We start from the raw sequence: 23,317 nt of genomic DNA, 5'->3' as shown, positions 1-23,317 counted from the left end.
GGACCATGGTCTCGGGGAACATCTAGCTCAATTGGCATAACACAGTTTATAAAGAAAATGTTCTACATTCTACCTTGGTGAGTAGTGTCTGGGATCTTAAAAGCCTGTGAGCAGCCATCTAAGATACTCTACTGGCCTTACCCCTTCAGGAACAAGGGAGAATGAAGAAAATAAAATAACAAGGAAAAGATTAGTCCAAAGGACTAAGGGACCACAACTACCATGGCCTCCACCAGACTGAGTCCAGTATAACTAGATGGTACCGGCTACCACCACAGATTGCTCTGATAGGGATCACAACAGAGGGTCCCAAACAGAGCTGGAAAAAATGTAGAACAAAATTCCAACTTACAAAAAAAGACCAGACTTAATGGCCTGACAGAGACTGGAGAAACCCCGAGAGTATGGCCCCCGGACAACCTGTTAGCTCACTCTCGAGGTTCACCATTCAGCCAAAGATTAGACAGCCCCATAAAACAAAACGAGACTAATGGGGAGCAACAGTCCAGGGACAAAGACTAGAAGGCAGGAGGCGACGGGAAAGCTGGTAATAGGGAACCCAAGGTTGAGAAGGGACAATGTTGACATGTCATGGGGTTGCTAGCCATTGTATAAAACAATGTGTATACTAACTGTTTAATGAGAAACTATTTGTTCTGTAAACCTTCATCTAAAGTACAATTAAAAAAAAAATCCTCACACAAGCCCTGTGATGTGGATCTAATTACCCTCAGTTTTTAGAGTAGAAAACTGAGGAAATGCTTTCTTTTATTCACCAGGTATTTACGAGGAGACTGTTATGTGCCAGGCATTATGTTAGGCGCAGAGAGATATAGGGCAGAAGGACAGACACAGTCAGTGGTCTCTTGGAGATCATAGCCTAATGAGGAGGCAGATACAAATCAAAAACGTCCCATAAATAAATGTTTGATTACAATAAATGTTTGATACATGCCATAAAGGACAGATACTTGATGGTTTGAGGCTCTGTGATGGGGAGGTCAGGGAAGACTTCCAGAGACGTGTGGAAAGCTGAAGGAAGTGAGGGTTAACTCGGGAGAAGGAGGTGGAGGAGGAAGGAGACTTCCAGAGGGGAAACAGCTGTGCAAGTGCTCTAGTGGGAGGACTCCTGGCATGGGGAAGGTACTGAAAGGAGGCACTAAGAGCCTGGGAGAGAGCAGAGCAAGATGAGGCTGGAGGGTAGGGCTTGTGAGCCTTGCCAAGGATTTTGTTTCTTAAAGGAAGAGCCTCAGAAAGCAGTGAAGAATTTCAGGCAGAGGGAGGGAGTGATGTGAGCAGATTTAGTGGTGTCACTAGGGTTGGTGTCACCCAGTGCGGTAACTCATGATGTCACCCCCCCCATGGACCTCCTCCCATATGTATCAGACCATACAGAATCCTTAGTAATGTTTTTTATACTAATGTTACTCGTAAATCATAATTCCGGTATATCACTTCCTTTAATTACAACTCCATTCTCAAAAAATTTATTGATATAGGTTCATAAATACTAATTACCACAATATTGTAGCTAAAACACCAGAAAATTTGACAAAATCAGCAACTATAAAAACACTGGTAGCAACAAAAACAACAGGGCATGATTGTAGCTCGTGCAGATGAAACCACGTGATTCGAAGCATCATTGTAATTTGGCAATAATGACAGCTCTGACCAGAGCGCATTAGAAGGTTCAAAAAGTAAATTAGCATAGAGTTTTAGCCTTGTAGGTAGATTGATTCATGTAAGTTGTGCTTATGAAAAATGTTTTTGTTGTTATAACTACAGGGTTATTTTTATAAAAAATAATAAATTTCTGCTGCAACATTGCACAAAAATTTTGTAGATAGTCATTTTGGTGTCATCTTCTCTGACAGTGTCACTGGCGTGGTCCACACCCCCTGCACCTCCCTAGTAATGCCACTGAGCAGATTTGCTTTTTGGAAAGAGGATTCAGGCTGCAGTGGGGAGGACAGACTGAAACAGGTCAAAGTGGGTGTATGGAGACCAGTCAGTAAATGATGCAACAGCCTGAGAGACAGATGGTGGCATTTGGTTCATGATGGTGGAGGCACAGATTCATCTGGACATTTGGGAAGTCTCTGAATATAAGGTCTGGATCTACTGCCAGTGTCTCACCCCTAGAGGTTCATCAGAATCATCTGTGGAGAAGGCCAGCAGCACGCCAGGCCCACAAATTAGGAGATGCAACAGGGACTATCCTACTTTGTTGGTGAAAATGTAGATTTCTATAACCTCTTTGGAAGACAATTTGGAAACCTTTATCAGCTTTTAAATGTTTACACTCTTTAGGCAATTCCACTTCTAGATGTTTATCCTTTAGGTATGCCTTCACATTGTACGCAAAAATACATGCACGAGAATATTCGTTGCAATAACGTTTATAGTAACAAAACACTAGAAACCACCTAAATGCCCATCAAATAAGAGACTGGTTAAATGGATTATGGTACAGCCTTCAAAAACAATGACATATGGTGTCTCAGGGGTGGATTAATCAGTAAGCAAGGTACACACAGGCTTACTTGTGCTTACTTAACTAATCTTGTTCACTACAGATAAGTTAAGTAAGCACAAGTAAGCCTGTGTATACCTTGCATATTGGGTAATCTGTCCCTGGGTGTCAGAAGTAAGAGAGAGGCTTAATTTCAACTGCAAACCCTTTGTTCCCCATAAGAATTAATTTTTACTTAAATTTTATTTTATTTTTAGAATAGGTAAGAGGTTTGATGGTTCAAAATCAAAACAATACAAAAAGGCATATATCAAGAAGTCTTGCCCTTCCATCCCATTCCATAACTCCACCTCTTTTAGGTTACTATTGTGGTAGTCAGCCTACAAGACGGCACCCAATAATCCCCATCTCCTGATATTCACACACTTGTGTAGCCCCCTCCTTCATTGTTGGTCTGTATGACCAGTAGCATATGGCAAGAGCCACAGTATGTCGCTTCTCAGATTCAATTATAAAAGACAACTGTAACTTCTGTCTTCAGTGTTATCTTGCTTGCGTGCAGTTTCTCTCTCACTTTTTGGGGCAGCCAGATGCCATGTTGTAAGCAGTCCGATGGCAGGGCTCACGTGGGTGAGGAACTAAACCCTCCAGCCAATAGCCAGCGAGGAACTGAGGCCTGCCAGTAAATACATGCGTGAGCTTGGAAGCGAATTCTCCAGCTGCAGTCTAGCCTTAAGATGCCTGCAGCCCCAGCCGACAGCTTAACTGCAGCCTCATGGGAGACCCTGAGCCAGAACCACAAATCTAAGCCAGTCTCAAAATTCAGACCCTCAGAAACTATGTATGATAATAAATGTTTGTTTTAGGCTGCTAAATTTTTGGGTAGCTTGTGACACAGCAGTAGATAACTTATGCTGTTGTTGTTAGGTGCCATGGAGTCAGTTCCAATTTATTAGTCTTCCGCTCACGCTCAATACTCAATGCCGTAAGTCCCTGGGTTAGGAACGTCCAACTTACGGACAACTGGTATTTGCCCTTTGTTGTTGTTGTTAGGTTCCGTCAAGTCGATTCCAACTCACAGTGACCCTATGTACAGCAGAACGAAACACTGCCTGGTCCTGCGCCATCTTCACAATCATTGTTATGCTTGAGCCCATTGTTTCAGCCACTGTGTCAATCCGTCTCATCGAGAATCTTCCTCTTTTTCGCTGACCCTCTACCAAGCATGATGTCCTTCTCCAGGGACTGGTCCCCCCTGATAACATGTCCAAAGTATGTGAGATGAAGTCTTGCCATCCTTGCTTCTAAGGAGCATTCTAGCTGTACTTCCTCTAAGACAGACTTGTTCATTCTTCTGGCAGTCTGTGGTATATTCAGTATTCTTCACCAACATCATATTTCAAAGCCATCAATTCTTCGATCTTCCTTATTCATTGTCCAGCTTTTGCATGCATATGAGGCAATTGAAAATACACCATAGAAATAGTTTGTCTTTCCAGTGTTTCTTTATGTGAATAAAAGAAAATACAAGTATGTTTTCTTTTTTTCTTCACTTACTTACACACACAAAATGGTGTTATTATGTACCCTGTTCTCTGCTCCTTTTTCCCAACAATTATCTTTCCAACAGTATTTTCTGGAGATCTCTTCATATCATTACATAGAAAACTTCCTCATTCTTTTTACAGCTGCGTAATGTTCCATGCTGTGGAATATTTATTTATCCTGTCTACTGGGGGACCCTTGGGTTGTTTCCCACTGTTTGTTATTACAAACAATGCAGCAGCGAATAACTTGGAAATTTATCTCTTCATATGGTACAAGGGGATCTATAAGAGAATTCCAAAAGTGAAGTTGCTGGATCAGAGGTACCTTTTGTAACTTTTGGTAATACTGCCAGATTCTCCTCCATAGGGAAAGAATACCCTTTAGTTTCTCTGAATTTGGAATCATGTGTATGTTTTGCCTTAAAAAAAAAATCTCTGCAGGCAATTCTGATGCTTATCTGAGGTCAAGAACCCACCACTACTCTACTCTCAATCAGATACTCCGAGGGGATCCTGAGGGCAAAGATTAAAAGTCAAAGCTCTCCATATGCTTTTAAAGCATGCACACAACACAAATTCCAAACTGCTACTCATTTGACAACCCAAGAGAACTCAAACTGGGCTGGGAGCTCCTAGGATAGCTACAGCCAAGGGTGAAAACGTGACCCTGTGTTGACCTGGCTTCAGCTCAGCAGGCTCTTGCTAAAGGAAAGCAGCACCCATCAGCCAGATGTAGACTCAGACCACAGTGGCTGGGGAAAGCCAGGGAGTCAGTGGCACTTCTGTGTGGGGAAGATTCTCAACTACTCTTCAAGATGAACACCTGAGCCGGAGCTGAGTGAGCAGGACAGGGCCTTGTGGAAACTCCGGGCAGGAGGGGTGGGCTCAGAGAGGTCTGCCTGGGTTGTGGTTTGACAAGGCCAGTCTGAAACAGTTACAGCTATTTCATTACCTTGGAAAGTGGGGTATTCATATTATAAATTCATGGTGGGAAAAAAATGCTTACCTCCTCAGCCAGCCAGCCATCTGTATCATGGATCCTCAGTTGTACTTTCTGTTCTTACTCTATGTGAGGAGTTATGCAAAGCCATCAGGAAATGTTCAGCATTAATAATGAGTCTAGGATGTTCCCAGAGAAGTAAGTAATGTTCAGAGCAAGCTGGAGGGTCAAACTCCACTTTGACTCTTTCCTGCAGTTATCATTTCAGTTATATTAAGGTAACCACAAAGGAAACTAACAATCCTACACATCAAAATAAAAAACAAGAAAAAGACTCAGCAAATAAAAAATCAACAACAATGAAAAAGATGAAAAGAAAATACATAAAGAGAAACGACTCAGCACAGAAAATTAAGTGGAACAAAGAAACTATGAACAACACACAAAAAAGACATCAAAATGACAGCACTAAACTCATACCTATCAATAATTATACTGAATGTAAATGGACTAAATGCACCAGTAAAGAGACAGAGAGTGGCAGAATGGATTAAAAAACACGATCCATCTATATGCTGCCTACAAGAGACACACCTTAGACTTAAAAATACAAAACTAAAAGGATGGAAATATATATATCAAGCAAACAACACTCAAAAAAGAGAAGGAGTGGCAATATTAATCTCTGACAAAATAGACTTTAAAATAAAATCCACCACAAAGGATAAGGAAGGACAGTATATAATGATTAAAGGCTCAATACACCAGGAGGACATAACCATAATAAATATTTACGCCCCCAACAACAGGGCTCCAAAATACATAAAACAAACTCTAACAGCATTGAAAAGAGAGATAGACCTCTCCACAATAATAGGAGACTTCAACAAACCACTTTTGGTGAAGGATAATTTCAGTTAACGTAACACTTTCCTATTTTTCAAAGACTGGCAGGCGTTTCTGCCCAAAGGGAGAGAGACAAAATTTCCTCTATCTTTGAAAGCTTACTTTAGAGTATAGCAATGCAGTGTAGTTGAAAAAACATGGGATTTATTGTCAAAATACAGCGTTTTTAGTCTGGTTCTATAGCTGATCAGCATTTGGTCTTGGCAAGCCATTAACTTTCCCAAACCTTAGTTTCCCTAGCTCATAAATGAGAGTAACAGCAGCTGCCTTAACTAACCCAACAGGGTGGTTCTGAGGACTCCCTTTAAAAAAAGAAATAATGCAAAGATGCTTTAGAAGAAATCGTGTCTGGTTTGTGCCTGATTATAAAAGTGGTTGTGAGTTTTGGAGCCTTTATTTAATAACTTCAATGTGTATCTATAGTAGAAATTCTACTCAATGTAAAGTGATTAACTCTCCAACATGTGTATGGTTCTTATAAAAGGTCGCTCTCTACCTGTCCTCGGTATCAAGCTATTAAATTATCCACCTGGTTTTCACAGGTTCATGAAACTTCTGCTCCCACAGAAGCCACTCCATCCCTGTAGAAGGCAATGCTATTCTTCTAGTTGCTCAGTCCAACAACCTCAGAGTCACCTTTGACTCTTTTGTCATCCTAGATTCAGTCCATCAGCAAATCTTGTATATAAGCTATAGGCTCTACCTTCAAAATGTAATCATAATCCAGGAGCCCTGGTAATGTAACAGTTAAACACTCAGCTGGTAACCGAAACGTTGGCATTTCAAACCCACTCAGCAGCTCCATATGAGGAAAACCTGGTGATCTGCTCCCTTAAAGATTACAGCCTAGGAAACCCTATGGGTCAGTTCTTCTCTATCCTACAGTGTCGCAATGAGTCGGAATTGACTCCATGGCACCCAACAACAGCCTTTCAAAATATAGCCATAGTCTGACCACGTCTCACCACCCTGGTCTGAGCCCCCAGGGTTCTTGCAGTAGGCTTCTTACAGCCCTCTGCACAGTCAGTGCAGAGCAAAACTAGCATCCACTGCTAGAACCCTCCAGTGGCTCCTCTTCCCATGCAGAGCTGACCCTGCCTGTGATCCCCACGTAACCTGGCCCTGCCGACCTCACTGACTTTATCTCCTGCCCCACTCCTGGTGGCTCCATCACACTGACCTCCTTCCTGACACATGCTAAGCATGCTCTTACCTCTGGAGTTTGCAAATACTGATCTTCCTTGAGGTTCCTGGGTGGCACAAATGGTGTGTGCTCCACTGCTAACCTAAAAGGTTGGTAGTTTGAACTCACCCAATGGTGCCATGGAAGAAAGACCTGGCAATCTACTTTCATAAAGATTACAGCCTTATGGAGCTCAGTTCTACTCTGTAACACATGGGGTTACCATGAGTTGGAATCTACTCCACAGTAACAGGTTTGTTTTGGGTTTTTTGGTTCTTCCTTGCCAGTAATGTTCTTTCCCCAAATACCACACACTCATTTCCTCTATTTCTTCGGGTCTCTGCTCAGGTGTTCCTTATCTGGCTGCAGGATGTAAAATAACAAGCCCTCCCTCCCCAACCCCGAACAGAGGCACCCTCTCTCCCCTTTATCTGGCTTTGATTTTCTCCGTAGCACTTTTTCCCACCTGACAATTTATGTATTTCTTTGTCTATTGTTTGTCTTCGACTCACCACCCTCCCAAATGTAAGAGTCACAAAAGCAGAAACTTACTGTTATATCCCCAGAGCCTAGAACAGTCCCTAGTAGGGACTCAGTAAATATTTATTGACTGAATGAATAAATGAATGAACGGATTACCTAAGTATAATATACACACACATACATACATAAATAGGTATGTAGATAAGTTGATTTTGTAGTTATATGATAACCAGTGAAGTTGAACTTTTTTCTAATAGGTTATTTCTATCTCTCCCTTTGTGAATTATCTGTCTTTTGTTCATTTTCTTTTTCCTTATGGAGTTGATTATATTGTTTTATTTGTATGTGTTCTTTATATATTAAGAATTTTTGCTCATAGACTTGTTTTCTATTCTGAAATGTGTAATACAGGATAAGGTACTGTTTTAATTTAAGGTGTCTGAATTGTTTTTAAAGATTGAATAAATCACTGATGTATGAATCATTTTTCTCTCTCTGTTTCTATAATCCCAATTTGTTTCTCAGAATTAGACTCTTGTTCTCTGGGGGACCATGGTTGTGAACACTCATGTGTAAGCAGTGGAGACTCTTGTGTGTGCCAGTGCTTTGAAGGGTACATCCTCCGTGAAGATGGGAAAACTTGCAGATGTAAGTTTTTATTGGAGTTAGCTCACATTACTGTGATTAGTGCTGCATGAAATTCACCATCCTGAGAGTGAGTCCAAAAGCCCCATTTCCGTCGAGTCGATTCTGACTCATAGAACTGCCCCATAGGGTTTCCAAGGCTGTAATCATTACACTGTGATCTTTATGGGAGCAGACTGCTACATTTTTCTCCAATGAAGTGGCTGGTGGGTTCAAACCACCGACCTTTAGTTAGCAGCCAAACGCTTAACCAGTGCTCCCCTAGGGCTCCTTAGGAGAATAAATCAGTTACTCTCAAAAGCCAATACCACATGACAACTAAATGTTGTGTGTGATCATCAAAAAAAGACCCGACTTTCTGGTCTGACAGACCAGAGAAACCCGGAGAGTATGGCCACTGGACATCCTTTTAACTCAGTACTGAAGTCACTCCTGAGCTTCCCCCTTCAGCCAAAGATGAGACAGGCCCATAAAACAAAACAAGACTAAATGGGCACACCAGCCCAGGGGCAAGGACAAGAAGGCAGGAGGGAACAGGAAAGCTGGTAACAGGGAACCGAAGGTCAAGAAGGGGAGAGTGTTGACATGTCATGGGGTTGGCAACCAATGTCACAAAACAGTATGTGTATTAATTGTTTAATAAGAAACAAATTTGCTTTGTAAACCTTCATCTAAAGTACAATTAAAAAAAACTGTTGTGTGTGATCTTGGATGGGTTCTTGGAACAAATTTTTTAAAAAAGGACATTGGGTAAAAACTAAGGAAATCTAAATAAACTATGACTTTAGTTGTTAATAATGTATCAATATTGGTTCATTAATTATATCAAATATATCATACTAATATAAGATGTTAATAATAGAGGAAACTAGGTCGGGTGTTTATGGAAACTCTGTACTGTCTTCTTAATTTTTCTGTAAATCAAACTGTTCTAGTAAGTAAAGTCTATTTAAAAAGAAAAAGAAAAAAAGCAAGCAAACAAACAAACAAACAAAAAAAATCAATGCCAGAGCCACAACTGAAGTTGGTAATTTATGCTCTGTAGCAAGAAACAATGGTTTTAGCAGTATGCTCTAGTAGAGAGATATACAATCTGAAACCCAAGATTTCAAAGTCTGCCTTTGTCATTTACTCGCTGGGAACGTTGCTTAAGTTCTCTGAGCCTCTGTTTACTTATCTTTAATAATATTGTGGTGGTACAAATCCCTCGTGGAGACCACTTTATAGTGAAGCCATTCTTACGTTTCATAAAGAAAACTTCCTAGATGGGACCAGGACAAGCCTGCCTTCCACAAGCATCCTCAGAGTACACAGCCAGTGCAAAACTCAAGACACATCTCTGTATAATCAAAGGGGAGTGTGTAGCCCTGAGCAAATGACTTTCATCCCTATCAGCCATCTATTTCTCAAGCTTCTCAAAGCACGTTGCAAAGAGCAACTCATGTTGACACTATTTCAAGAGAAGATGGGTAACTGGAATTACTACTCTCATTCTTCAAACAGGAAAGCTGAGACTCCAAGAGATTAAGTGATTCTCCTCAGTCATATATTATGTCAAGGACAAAGCCAAAATTAGATTTCAGTTCCGCTAATCTAAATTGATGTTTAATCTCCTAAGTAATCATCCCAATAGTGTTTCCACTTCAGTATCAAAGACTCTGCATGCAGAAGGCTGATGATGGATTTCATTTTTATAAGACACTGAAGTAGGTGGTGAATGATGATGCTGACGGTCATGAGAAGAGTTTGAAGAGTTAGCCCGAATTAGATGCACTTCATCCTCAATTTTACTTTTTGCCCCATATATCACTGAGCTCATGTGGTACTAGAGTCCAGTGGCTGAAATGTATGGACCCTCCAAGATGAAGCCCATGTAAAATTTATGTTGGTAAAACTTTTTTTAACTTGCTCCACTGTCCTCAGGGCAAGATGTCTGCCAAGCCGTAGACCATGGCTGTGAACACATTTGTGTGAACAGTGATGACTCCTACGTCTGCAAGTGCTTGGAAGGATTCCGGCTCACTGAGGATGGGAAACACTGCAGAAGTAAGTAGCCTCCATCTGTGGGGCCCAAATTGTTCTAGAACTTCATTTAATCTTTGAAATATTTCCTTATTACTAATGTCACAAATAGAAGGTCCTACCTTTGGTGCTCTGAAAGTGTTTTGCTAGGGATTAGATCAGTCAACTCCTAGTTCTTCAGGAATTTCTCAGTTGAGGTGCTGGGGTTGTCAGGCTCTTCGCTTCTTTTCATTTTCTCTTAGCGGAGGAGTCCTTGGGTGGCACAAACAATTAAGTGCTCAGCTACTAACCAAAAGGTTGGTGGTTTGAATCCCCCCGGTAGTGCCTCAGAAGAAAAGCCTGCTGATCTACTTCTCAAAAGTCACAGTCATTGAAAACCCTGTAGAGCACAGCTCTACTCTGAAACACATGGGGTTGCCATGAGTCAGATCAACTCAACAGCAACTAGAATAATTTTTTTTTGAGAGGGTGGCAGGGAGGTGTTGGCCCTTTCCTGATAGACATGTGGATTCCCAGTGCCTAGCACAGTGCCTGGCTAGTCGTTGGACTGAATTAGAATCTCTGCCAGCATTCACTACAAGGTCTGAAAAAGGATAATTACAATGCTTTTTCTTTTTGGCAGACCTTATAAGTAGGGGTAGAGGAAGAGAGAGGAGCTGAAGTGATTTTCTGTGTGGTTTAATTTATCCATTCTTTCCATTATTTGCTTGTGTAGGTCACTCAGAACAGACTCTGAGAATTTAGTTGGAAGGCAACTCAAGGATAATACTGGTTTTTGATAAAAGATATGTGGTACCCAAAGGAAGAGAGAGATGTGGGCACACTAGCTCAGTGAGGTGGACATTAGAACAGGCAGGGTTTTTTCTCCTCTGTGAGATTCTGGCTCTTACTCCCTACGTTTTGGGGGTTTTGACATTGTCTGCTTGGCTTTGTCACATGCTGCCCTGGCTGGTAAAGTGGCCCTTTTTCAATTAAGGCAAAATAAATCCATTTGCTTTTGAGGTTGATTTTGGGCAATTTGCTCACAAACTTCTTTGAGATAACAGAGGCACTCTGCATGTTAACAAAGCTAAGTTGGATGGAACTCTCTGCCCTCATTCTTCTACCAAGAAGAGGGCCTCCTACCCTTAGCCAGGAGTTCTGTTTGGACAGCTGGCGCCATGGCTGGCTGTGGCACCATAGCCTGACTCTGCAGCATGCCCTGCACAATTCTATGCTTTCACTGAATAATTTGTATAGAAATTGTCAAATGGGAACCTAATTGGCTGTGTAAACTTCCACCAAAAACACAATAATATATTATTTAAAAAAACAATTCTACATTTTGCCTTCACACTGGGGTGTCCCTTCTGTGGAGACCACATCTACAATTCTGCCCATTATATCAGCCTGAGTAGTTTGTTCATGCTTTTATTTCTATAAACACCACACACACACACACACACACACACACACACACACAGAGCATTTATTCATTCAACACATTTATTGCTCAAGGCATAACTTCAGCCTGTGGAATTTGATTGCTGAATCACATTCCACCATTCTTAACTTCCCAGATGGATCTGTAGTCATTGCTTCCAGTTTTGTAGGAAGCTTCTCCTTTTAGAGAGCTAATGACCGAAAAGAACCTAGGCCTTCGCAGTGTGGAGGAGGAAAGAGCACAGAGTCAATATTCAGGAGACATTGTGCCTCAGCTGTGTCATCAGCTTGCTAGATGACCTTGGCCAACTCAGTGAAAGTTCTTGAGGGTCTGTTTCTTCATTTATAAATTGGGTATAATTACCCCTGCCTTCCTCCTCTGACAGAATGTTGTGAGTATTAAGGGCTATAACTGCTTTGAAGAGTTTAAAGTACCTCACACATGAGTAATGTTCATTAGACAATAAAAACTGGAGTGTTTGGGCAGTGGCATCACTAGGGAGGTGCAGGGAATGTGGACCACACCAGGGGACACTGTCAGAGGAGATGTCACCAAAATGACTGTCTGTAAAATTTTTGTGCAGTGTTTCAGCAGAAATTTATTATTTTTTATAAAAAATCTCTGTAGTTATAACAACAGAAACATTTTTCATAAGCACAGCCTACATGTATCAATCTACCTACAAGACTGAAACTCTATGCTAATTTATTTTTTGAACCTTCTAATGCACTCCAGTCAGAGCTGTTACTATTACCCAACTACAATGCTGCTTCAAATCACATGGATTTGTCTGCCTGCGCTACAAGCACATGCTGTTGTTTCTGTTGCTGCCTATGTTTTTACAGTTGCTGATTTTGTCAAATTTTCTGGTGTTTTAGCTACAATATTGTGGTAATTAGTATTTATGAACCTATATCAATAACTTTTTTGAGAATGAAGTAGTAATTAAAGGAAAAGAAGGAGTGATATATGGGAATTTCAATTTATGAGTAACATTAGAACAAAAAAAAATTACTAAGGATTCTACGGGGCCCTGTACCAGAGGAGGTCCATGGTGGGGAGAGGGTGACACCATGAGTTACCACACTGGGTGACACCAACCCTAGTGACGCCACTGTGTTTGGGATGTCTGTGGAAAAAAGATCAGCAGCTTAGGAAAATCAGAACCCAAAACATATTCAACAATTCCAAAAATAATAATAAATCCAGGAGACTGTATCAACCATCTAACCATTCGGGCTTGCGGAAGTTAGAGCTTTCTGGAGGAGTTTTCCCCTTATCGTGGCCTATCCTGAGTATTAGACCATAAAACAAAATCTTATAAAGGAAGTTTGAACAGAGATGCCTTTTTTAAAATGTATTACTTCCATGAGCTCTCTTTACATGACTATCCAGTCCAGCTCATTTCTATACCGGTGGGATTGTTCAACTCCCTACATTTTTCTCAGGGAAGGATGTCTGCAAATCGACCCACCATGGCTGCGAACACACTTGTGTTAATAATGGCAATTCATACATCTGCAAATGCTCGCAGGGATTTGTTCTAGCTGAGGATGGAAGACGGTGCAAGAGTAAGTGATCTGATCTTGGCTCTCTACTTTGATTTCCTTTTGGAGCAACTGCTTTTTGGTGTGTTTTCAGGGAACAAATCCTCCCCTCTGTTTCTCCTGTAAGTATAAATGAGTATGGGTTAAGTACAGGATGGGGAAGAGAGAGCTTAACTGCAGCACCTGTGACAAAAACTGTTGGTTTTAGTTGACAGTAAGTTCATTATCAGCAAAAAGGCTAGAGTCATCTTCCGCTGAATAAGACTGTCTGGAATGAGGGAGTTAAGGATTGTGCTGTACTCTGTGCTGGAGAATTACATTCAGTTCTGGGCATTGCACTTCAGGAAAAGAGATGGATTAAGGGTTTAAACAAAAAAATGTAAAACCACAAAAGCAGCGGAAGGAATCTTGAGAGAATTATTTTATAATCTCAGAGTAGAGAAGACTCTTACATGAAACAGAAGCCACAAAGGAAAAAAAAAGGGGGGGGGGATGTAGAATAAGAAATTAAAGCTACAATATACATTTTTTAACTTATCAGTTATCAGAGATCAAAAAGTTTGATGATTCCTTATCTTGGCAACGGTATGTTGTAACAGGCAATTATAAATTATCATCGGGTGTTTGAATTGGTCCAACCCTTGGGAAGGCAATTTGGCAGTGCTTTAAATGCGGTTCCACTTCTAAGAGTTTATACTACAGATGTGTGCATGTATGCACAAAGCCACGTAGCAAGGATATTTTTGTGTACCATTATTGGTCGCAGCAAAAAATGGAAACAAGCTAAATGTCCATCCATAAGAGATTGGTTAAATAAATTATAGTACATCTATGCAATAGAATACTATGCAGCTGTTAAAAGAATGAAGTGGCTCTAGACGTACTGTTATGGAATTATCCCCCAAATATTTTAGGTGAGAAAAGCAGGATGCTTGTCTTAATCATCTTGTGCTGCTATAACAGAAATACCACAAGTGGATGGCTTTAACAAAGAGAAATTTATTTCCTCACAGTAAAGTAGGCTGAAAGTCCAAATCAGGGTGTCAGCTCCAGGGGAAGGCTTTCTGTCTCTGTCGGCCTTCTCATTAATCTTCCCCCAGACTAGGAGCTTCTCTGCACAGGGACCCTGGGTCCAAAGGATGGGCTCTGCTCTCGGCACTGCTTTCTTGGTGGTACGAGGTCCCCCCTCTCTGCTCGCTTGCCTTTCCTTTATATCCTTGAGAGGTAAAAGGTGGTGCAGGCCACACCCCAGGGAAACTCCCTTTACATTGGATCAGGGGTGTGACCTGGGTAAGGGTGTTACAATCCCACCCTAATCCTCTTTAACATAAAATTACAAATGCAAAATGGAGGACAATCACACAACACTGAGAATCGTGGCCTAACCAAGTTGACATATATTTTGGGGGGACACAGTTCAATCCATGATAGTGCTGAATGATTTGTATAGTTGATTACTGTATTAGTTTCCCAGGGCTGCCATAACAAATTACCACAAACTGGGTGGTTTAAAACAACACAATTTATTCTCTCACAGTTCTGGAGGCTAGGAGTCCTAAATCAAGGCGTTGGTAGGGCCATGCTCTGCCTGAAGGTTCTAGGAGAGAGTCTGTTCTTAACTTCTGGTGTTGCTGGCAGTGCTTTGCATCCCTTGGCTTGTAGATACATCACTCCAGTCTCAGCCTTTGTTGTCACATGATGTTCTTTCTGTGTCTGTGTTCTCTTCTCCTCTTCTTGTAAGGACACCAGTTATATTGTATTAGGGCCACCCTGATGACTTCATCTTAACTTGATTACATTTGCAAAGACTCTATTTCCAAATAAGGTCATATTTACAAGTACTGAGGGTTAGGACTTCAACATATCTTTTAGAGGGACACAATTCAACCCACAACAGTTAACCACTGGTGTATTTTGTAAAAAGCTTTCTCTAACATATACATTCTCTCTCTCTCTCTCTCTTTATATATATATGTATATATAAACCCATTGCTGTTGCGTTGATTCCAACTCACAGAGACGCTACAGGACAGATTAGAACTGCCCCATAGGGTTTCCAAGGAGCCACTGGTGGATTCCAACTGCTGACCTTTTGGTTAGCAGCCTAGCTCTCAACCACTGCACCACCAGGGCTCTGTGTATATATATATATATATATATATATATATATACACACACACGCACACATACATGTGTATATATATGCATACACATAGGTACACATATACCCTTTTTTAATGTTCGAATTTTATTCATGTGCATTATTTTTTAGAAAATAAAAATTAAAGAGAATCAAGGCAGCTCAAACAGGAGTCTGCACTCATCTCTGTGGGAAATGATGGTCACCATCAGACCCACCATTGGCTCTTGCTAATTAATTAATGGGTTAATAAATGCATCTATCAGTATATCACAAATTTATTTGTTAACATTTTGATAGCTGCATTTCAAGATAATTGGTTTCCTTTGCAACCCTATGCATTTAATTCTATGTGTTTAAAAATGTTATTCTGAATGTATTTAATGTCACTGTATTGTATACTTTAAAATGACTAAAATGGCAAATTTTTGTCATCTATATTTTACTACAAAATTTTTAACGGAAAAAATAATTAAAGGAAAAGGATAGAGACAGACAAGATTTAGAGAGAATAAACATTGGGGTGAGGACGTTTAGTACTACATTAGGTGAGAAATAAAGGAAGGAAATGTGGATCTTTGTAGAAAAAGTAGACTTGAGGTGCCATTCAAATATCAAAATGGCTGTCACCTCAATTATTAGTCTTGATTTATATGACCCCACGGAAAGAAAGGACACTGAGGAGAAGCTACAGTGCAGCACCAGGACAAAGACGCTTTCTAACTGGGAAGCTGTGTGATTAACTAGAAGAGCACGGGCTCCAGATCAGACAGACCTGGATTTGAACCCTGGCTTGTACTGCTGTGTGACCTTGTACAGATTGTTTAACCTCTCAGAGTCTTGATTTCCTCATCTATGAAGTGAGGATAATAGCTCACAGGATCATCATGAAGAATAAATGAGATCTTGTATTTAAAGTTGCTTTGCCCAGTGCTGGCACATACTAAGTGCTCAACAGGTGATAGCCATTATAATCACCACCAGCAGAGCTGCCCAAAGATAGGACAACTGCTTTTGTGGTCAGTTAATGAGTTCCTCATCAGTAGAAGTGTTCGGGCCCAGGCTGAATGGCCACTGGATGGGATGTTGTAAAGAGGATGCAGTCATCAGAGAGCTGGACTAGATAGATGACTTCTAAAGGTCTTGTCCAACGCCGAAATTCTGGAACTCTGTGAAAATTAAGTTCTGAAAGCAAATCACAGCTCCGTTCAAGTCTGTTCAGCTTAACTACCAAAAAGAAGATGCCCAAGAAAAGTTAGGAGGAACCTCCTGCAAACAACCAGCAAGTAGGCTGCTCTTCCTCCGGCCTGAAAGGAAATGTCTGGGCACTTCTCAGCTCTTCCACTCCACCTGGACTTCTTGTTTCCTGGAGAAGCCTCCTGTGCCTCTCTGTGTGTGGAGGCTGCAAGTGCTGGTTTTGTTTTGAAAGCAAAAGGATATAAGGGGAAGAGGAGAAAACAGACTCACTGGAAAATTATTCCACTATTTCTGAAATCTGTTGGAGAGCCACACGCATGCCACCTGAGAGCCTTTTTTTGGTTGATTTGAGAACAAGCTATGAATGTAAATGAAGCTCAGAATTGGCCTTTTCCTCTTTCACTAATAAAGGATCAATAGTTGGGTAATGAGGAGAAGCATTTAAAGGAGAAAGAAAAGAACCCAACACCCCCCCCCAACACGTACACACACAATTATATTAGCATGTTACACAGTCCAGGCATGGAAATCTTGTGTGTGTGTATTGTTGTGCTTCATTTTCAAAGATTAGATAGCTGCTTGATATATAAAAAAGAACGTTATATCTCTTGCTGTAGACTGTATTTGAAAGGAGATCATCAGTTTGAGATTTGTAACTTTTTCTTATGTGGTCCTAAATAACAAAAAGTCCCTTCACACCCAGATTTCTGTAGTATTTGCATAAAGCTTTTATCTGGCTTTTACTGACAACCATCTGAGTTGCCTGAGAAGCTTTCAGGGTAGATAAAGAATTCACAGTGATAATTCCTTATGGAGTTTTAAAATAGGTCAGTAAGGTACTTACAGGTGTGCTAATCAATGGACACCTCATTCATGTATTCTTTCAACATTTATTGAACACCTATTGTGGGCCAGAGATTGGGGGTACATGAATGAAATAGACACAGTCCCTGCCAAGGAGGGACTCGCAGACTAGAGGAGGTTGTTGTTGTTATTAGTTGCTGTTGACTTGATTCTGACTCATGGCGACCCCGTGTGTGCAGGGTAGAACTGTTCCACGGGGTTTTCAAGGCTGTGACCTATCGGAATCAGATCAGACAGAAGTAATTAAACAATTACTGTACAGTGTGGAGTGTGTACTACATAGAGTAGGTCACTAGACTGTGAGCAACTTGGTGTTGGAGATTTTGTCTTGGTCACAATTGCAATCCTGCTGTGCCCACTGCCTTACACAAAGCGGGTGCTCAATAAGTAAATTGCTATTGAAGGAATCAGGAGTGGTAGGCGCACACAGAGTAACTAATACAAGCTTAGAGTTACGAGGGAAGCTCCTTGGAAGATGTGATGACTGAGCTGAATTTTAAGAATCTGTCTCCATTTTCTGCCAGATGCCAGCACTGGGGTCATGTTGCCCTCCTGGAGTAAAGTCATAGGAATCTTTTGAGTGTTTTCAGGCCCTTCAGTATACTCTGCATACAGTCCTTCTGAGACCTGGCTGGCAGTGACCAAGGTACAGCATACACCTGGTTTCCTAGATAGTTTGCACATCTGCTATGTGTTTTTGCTTGTGAAAAATACAATTTTTATCAATTTGACATGCCAAACATAGAGGCAAAAGTGAAATTATTGTTGCTCACGACCCTCCCCACACCTCTTTCTTATCTGTCCTGTGTATTATCTAAAGAAGAACAAAGGTGGTTCTTCAAAGTGGTTATGCCTCCAATTGAAGCATGATTTTCTTTTATTCTTATGCATAGTCATTTTTTATTATTTAGCATCTCAACTTCCCTTTTGTTCCCGTAGGATGTAATGAAGGCCCAATTGACCTGGTCTTTGTGATTGATGGATCCAAGAGCCTTGGAGAAGAGAATTTTGAGATCGTGAAGCAGTTTGTCACTGGAATTATAGATTCCTTGGCAATTTCCCCCAAAGCTGCTCGAGTGGGGCTGCTCCAGTACTCAACGCAGGTTCGCACAGAGTTCACCCTGAGAAGCTTCAACTCGGCCAGAGACATGAAAAAAGCCGTGGCCCACATGAAATACATGGGCAAGGGCTCTATGACGGGGCTGGCCCTGAAACACATGTTTGAGAGAAGTTTTACCGAAGTAGAAGGGGCCAGGCCTCTCTCCACACGGGTGCCTAGAGTGGTCATCGTGTTCACCGACGGACGGGCTCAAGACGACGTCTCCGAGTGGGCCAGTAAAGCCAAGACCAATGGTAATATGGGATGGAGCTGTGGTTTATATCACTAAACATTCTGGTTTCTTAAAAACTTAGGAGCCACAGCTGGCCAGCAGGGTGAGATTCTTTAGCAAGTGAGGAAAGGCTTCCTGTCAATCACCCTTATACACCTTTACTGAACTGCCACCTAGAGGCCTTAGAAAGTCTTGCAGAGTGGTTAGTCCACACACAGACCACACCTGGGTAATCATCTACTGTGATTTGCTAGCCAGAGCGTGACCACCAGTGTAGAGACTCAGTCTTGCTCATGCTATTGAACCACAGATAAATACACTCCCAACAGTTCCCAAACACTGGTCAGGTTGCTTTAGAATCATTCCTGGTGGGAACTTCTACTGATTCTTTTCTTTAAAAAAACCAATACTTCAAGTGAGTACTCTGAAAGCACAATAGCCTTAGGATAGAGAATACTTTTATGTTTGCAGAAGGAAAATTTAACTTCTGAGAAAATCAAAATGTTGGAAGAGATTGACTCTAAACACTTGTGGCTCAGTAAAGCTCAGCCTTTTCTCTGAGGTTTTCCTGACCCCGTGTGTAATGCAGGGAGACACTTGAGGGCCAATAGTTGTGCAGATGTGAAGTGCAGCAGAGGAGTAGGCCCTTGGCAAAAGGAAGCCAGAAACCTAGGATGGTTGGTAGAAACAGTGTATGGTGACACCTCTGGATTCCTTGGGGAGATAAGAAAACTTGAGGCTGTGAAGCAGTCTGTTTGAAAGCTACTTTCTTCAAGTGCTTGTGCAGGGCACACTGCTTTAGCAGGTCCTATAAGGGGAAAGGAGCCCCTTGGTAGTATAAACAGTTAATATGTTTGGCTGCTAACCAAAAGGTTGGCAGTTCCAATCCATCTAGAGATGCCTTGGAAGAAAGGCTTGGCAATCTACTTCTGAAAACTCAGCCATTGAAAACCTTATGGAGCACAGTTCTACTCTGACACCCATGGGGTCACCATGAGTCAGAATAGACTCGATGGCAGCTGGTTTTATAAGGGGAAAAGGGTATGCACAGACAAGCACCTCATCCAAGACTTTATGAACTCGTGCCTACATCAGGCCTGGCACATAGTAAGTGCCTGACAAAGACTTGGTGAGTGAATGAACAAAGGAATGAAAGTACTAGCAATCCCACCGATGAATTCCATGCCTCATCACAAGAAGACTGGTTCACGTTGACATTCAGTCACTCTCTTTGTGAAGGAAGTAATTTTATTGGTATTACCTCACTATTCACTTCTTTTTCCCTAGTCCAAGAGAGTGGCAGCCACAAACAAAGTTTCCTGTCCTGAATCATCTGGTTGGACTGTAAAACTGGCTGCTCCAATCCAGTTCCTCTACTTCTTTCTAGTCCAGGCCAGCTTGCTAGAGTTATGTCAAGCTCATAAACCCTTCTAGTCTGCAGTATTGGAGGAAGTATGCTGGCCTCTGGAGACCATGGTTAGCCCTTTTATTTGTCTCATGAAGATCAGTCCACTTTGCCCTTTCCTTTATTCAAACTTCCACAAATGAACCAAAGGCAAGTAGTAGGAGAAACAGATGTTTATTTGGTTCTTGAATCGACAAGATTTATCTGAAATGACATCCTCTAATGAATTTAATTTCTCCTATATGTAGCTAACACAATTTTAAAATAGTAGTTATCCTTTTTAGGAAGTTGTGTATAAAGTCACTGGGCTCCCAGACAAATATGCTGAAATTGGCTATTGACTTTTCAAAGACTGAGAACAAGACATTAACTCTTGCCCCTTGGCTTAAAGAGCCTTTTTTATGTGTATTTTTGAAAATCTAATCTAATGAACTAGCCAGAATATCAGTGCTGAAAAATGTGGGAAATCAAGCAGAACTTAAGCTCTTACGGTGTTTTACTTTCAAATGAGTAGTATATGGGGGAAAAGCCTAATTTTGTTTGGGAAAAGCCTTTGAGGCAACCTCACATCCCTTTTGAAATCAGAGTTGATGCTTAGGTTTGATCTTTTTCCTGACTTTGGGGATTTCCAATGGACTGCCGATTCTCCTTTTCAGCTTGGCACCTCCTCACAAGGCTGTCTTTCCAAGAGGTGTGGGCAGAATGCAGCTTCACTTGGTCCCAGGCCAACTTAAAGTTCCTATCCTGCACCTTGTAGTAGTAGAAACCATAATTGGCCCGTATTCTTAGAGTTCTTCCGGAAAAGATTCCCATGTAGTAAGCCATAAGGTTAGTGCTTTTTTCTACTTATCCTGAAGGCTAATTCAGGGAAAGTTGAAGATTAAATGACCCTGCCCAGAACTGAGCAAACAGATTGGTGGTTTAGCTCCCCAACTCTCCTAGAGTCAAAATAAAAATGGTGGAAAAATAAAAAGAGAAGTGGACATGGGCTCCTCATATCACACCACTCAACATCTAGCTGGCTGTGGGTATAGTGCACACAACTTCAGACCCTGGGACCACAACTCTAACACCTTAATTTGCTCTGCACCTTAGGTATAACTATGTATGCTGTTGGGGTTGGAAAAGCCATTGAGGAAGAACTACAGGAGATTGCCTCTGAGCCCACAGACAAGCATCTCTTCTATACAGAAGACTTCAGCACAATGGGCGAGATAAGTGAAAAACTAAAGAAGGGCATATGTGAAGGTACTAGAGCTTATGCCTAGAACACACCTTAGCAAAAAGGGCAGCATGAACTTTTGAACAAAAAATTCTCAACCCGTACCTTCAAAGTGCTCGAGAAAGTGCCTGCTTGGTGGGCCAGATCAGTAATATCTGAAAACACTAGGCACAGAAAGAGGATCAGAAGAGAGAAGAAGAGAAGCCAAAAAATAATGACTAACAGTGCTTGAGCACTTCTCTGTGCCAAGCAGTGTGGTAACTTTTTTTGTTTAAAAAATTTATTATACTGTACATACAGGAATGTGCATGTATCATAAACATACAGCTCCATCAATGAATTCCCACAAACCGATCAGTGTAATGTTTTGGACACATCAGCGTAAACCCTGTATGAGTGATCATTTAACTAAAAAACAATCATTATATCTCTCAGGAGAGCTGATGCACAATTTTAGGGTATGCCTTCAATTGGAGTGGAAAGGGGTAGTAGTCCTCACAAAGCCATTGTTAGAAACTTTTTAAGAATGCCTCATCCAGCCCTGCATGGACTACTTCTGCTTACAGAGCATTAGGCTGCCCTTTAGAACTTAGATGTTGTTATGGACACAAACTCTCCTTGCTTCTGTTTTCTCCAGTTCACTACTTGTGCTGGGCATGCATCCATACAGAAGTTCTGCCCAAAGCTCATTTTTCCTTTTACTCATGTCCCAGGTTCAGTCACCAGTAAAATTCCAGTCTAAGTCATGTATCTTACCCCTCTAGAAGGAAAGACTAAGATGAAGGGAAGTGGAGAGGGAAGCCCTTTCAGCTATCTAATGTGAGTAGATACTGTTTTGTCTTCAAGGTGAAATGCCTATAGTGGAACTGCTGCCACTGCACAACTTTTTTTCCTGCCCTACCTTGTAGACATGACATTTCTGGGGGCATTCTTAAGTAAGACAACTCACTTAAGGGGTCCAGGCATCTCTTACTAGAGAGATCTGCCCTAGAGTGGTCTTGGATTACTGCTATCACTGATTGCTTTTTTGATCTTTGGTGGTGCCAAACCAAACTAAAAATACCCTGGGTTATGGCAAGGAGGTAGGAAGGTGGCCTGAGAACAGCTTCCTGAAGGACATATTCATGTGGGTAACTGTCAGTCCTTTTGGTTATTTTTCTTCTCAGCTCTGGAAGACTCTGATGGAAGTCAGGACTCCCCAGCAAGGGAAATGCCAAAGATGGTCCACCAGCCAACAGGTAAATTTTAAAAAGCCGTGTTTTCAGAAACTTCAGCAGATGCTTTCACTATGACTTCCCTCCATAAAGTTGTAAAGAATTGAAAGTAAGATTTATGTTAACTATGGCTTTTTTTGCCTCGATCACATAGCAGTTACTCTATGCTTTAAGCCATACTTAGTAACTAGCATCTCTGCTGATAGTCTTTTTGCCACAGTATTTCCTAAAGTAAAACTATGTACCTAGTGCTCAAAATACAAGTACCTTAATCTACGATGGCTGTTTTATTACAACAGCGTTAGGCAGGTTTGACTTCAGTTTTCCTTCTCTTTACAGAATCTGAGCCAGTCACCATAAATATCCAAGACCTACTTTCCTGTTCGAATTTTGCAGTGCAACACAGATACCTGTTTGGAGAAGACAATCTTTCACGGTCTACACAAAAACTTTCCCAGTCGACAAAAGCTTCAGGTAATTCCAAGTAAAATATTACCATAACTTGATACCAGCCTTTCAGCTTGTCAGCAAATTTAGCTTAAAGGAGGAAAGGAAGGGGAAACCAAGAAACAGAATAGAGGAAAAGAGAAGAAAGGAAGTAAAATGAGGAAAAAAAAAAAAATTTAAGAAACTGAGTAGTCTTCCCCCTAATCCACAATAAAGGCCACTTCCAGTGTTGGAAACATACACAGCCCTTTCCTGGTATTTACTGGATCTGCCTGCAGGGAAAAAGTTGAACATTTATTTCATTATGGTTTGCTCTATATGCTGA

General features: G+C 41.2%; 1 protein-coding gene across 3 annotated transcripts in view; it reads left to right on the top strand.

The window, feature by feature from the left end:
* MATN2 (matrilin 2) overlaps window positions 1–23,317 on the top strand; it is a 188,091-nt gene that overhangs the window by 162,266 nt on the left and 2,508 nt on the right. For 2 of the 3 annotated variants that reach the window (XM_004370750.2, XM_004370748.2), the window contains exons 10-16: window positions 8,061–8,183; window positions 10,104–10,226; window positions 13,074–13,196; window positions 18,313–18,726; window positions 21,205–21,357; window positions 22,498–22,569; window positions 22,885–23,019. In XM_004370750.2, coding sequence (XP_004370807.1) covers window positions 8,061–8,183; window positions 10,104–10,226; window positions 13,074–13,196; window positions 18,313–18,726; window positions 21,205–21,357; window positions 22,498–22,569; window positions 22,885–23,019 — 1,143 coding nt within the window. The remainder of the gene's footprint in view (window positions 1–8,060; window positions 8,184–10,103; window positions 10,227–13,073; window positions 13,197–18,312; window positions 18,727–21,204; window positions 21,358–22,497; window positions 22,570–22,884; window positions 23,020–23,317) is intronic. The other variant, XM_004370749.1, reaches the window with a different exon arrangement.

Source organism: Trichechus manatus, unplaced genomic scaffold, assembly GCF_000243295.1.
Source record: "Trichechus manatus latirostris isolate Lorelei unplaced genomic scaffold, TriManLat1.0 scaffold00009, whole genome shotgun sequence".
In the NCBI taxonomy this organism is placed as follows: domain Eukaryota; kingdom Metazoa; phylum Chordata; class Mammalia; order Sirenia; family Trichechidae; genus Trichechus; species Trichechus manatus.
Note: the sequence above shows the minus strand (reverse complement) of the source record. Positions and strands in the feature narration are given on the sequence as shown.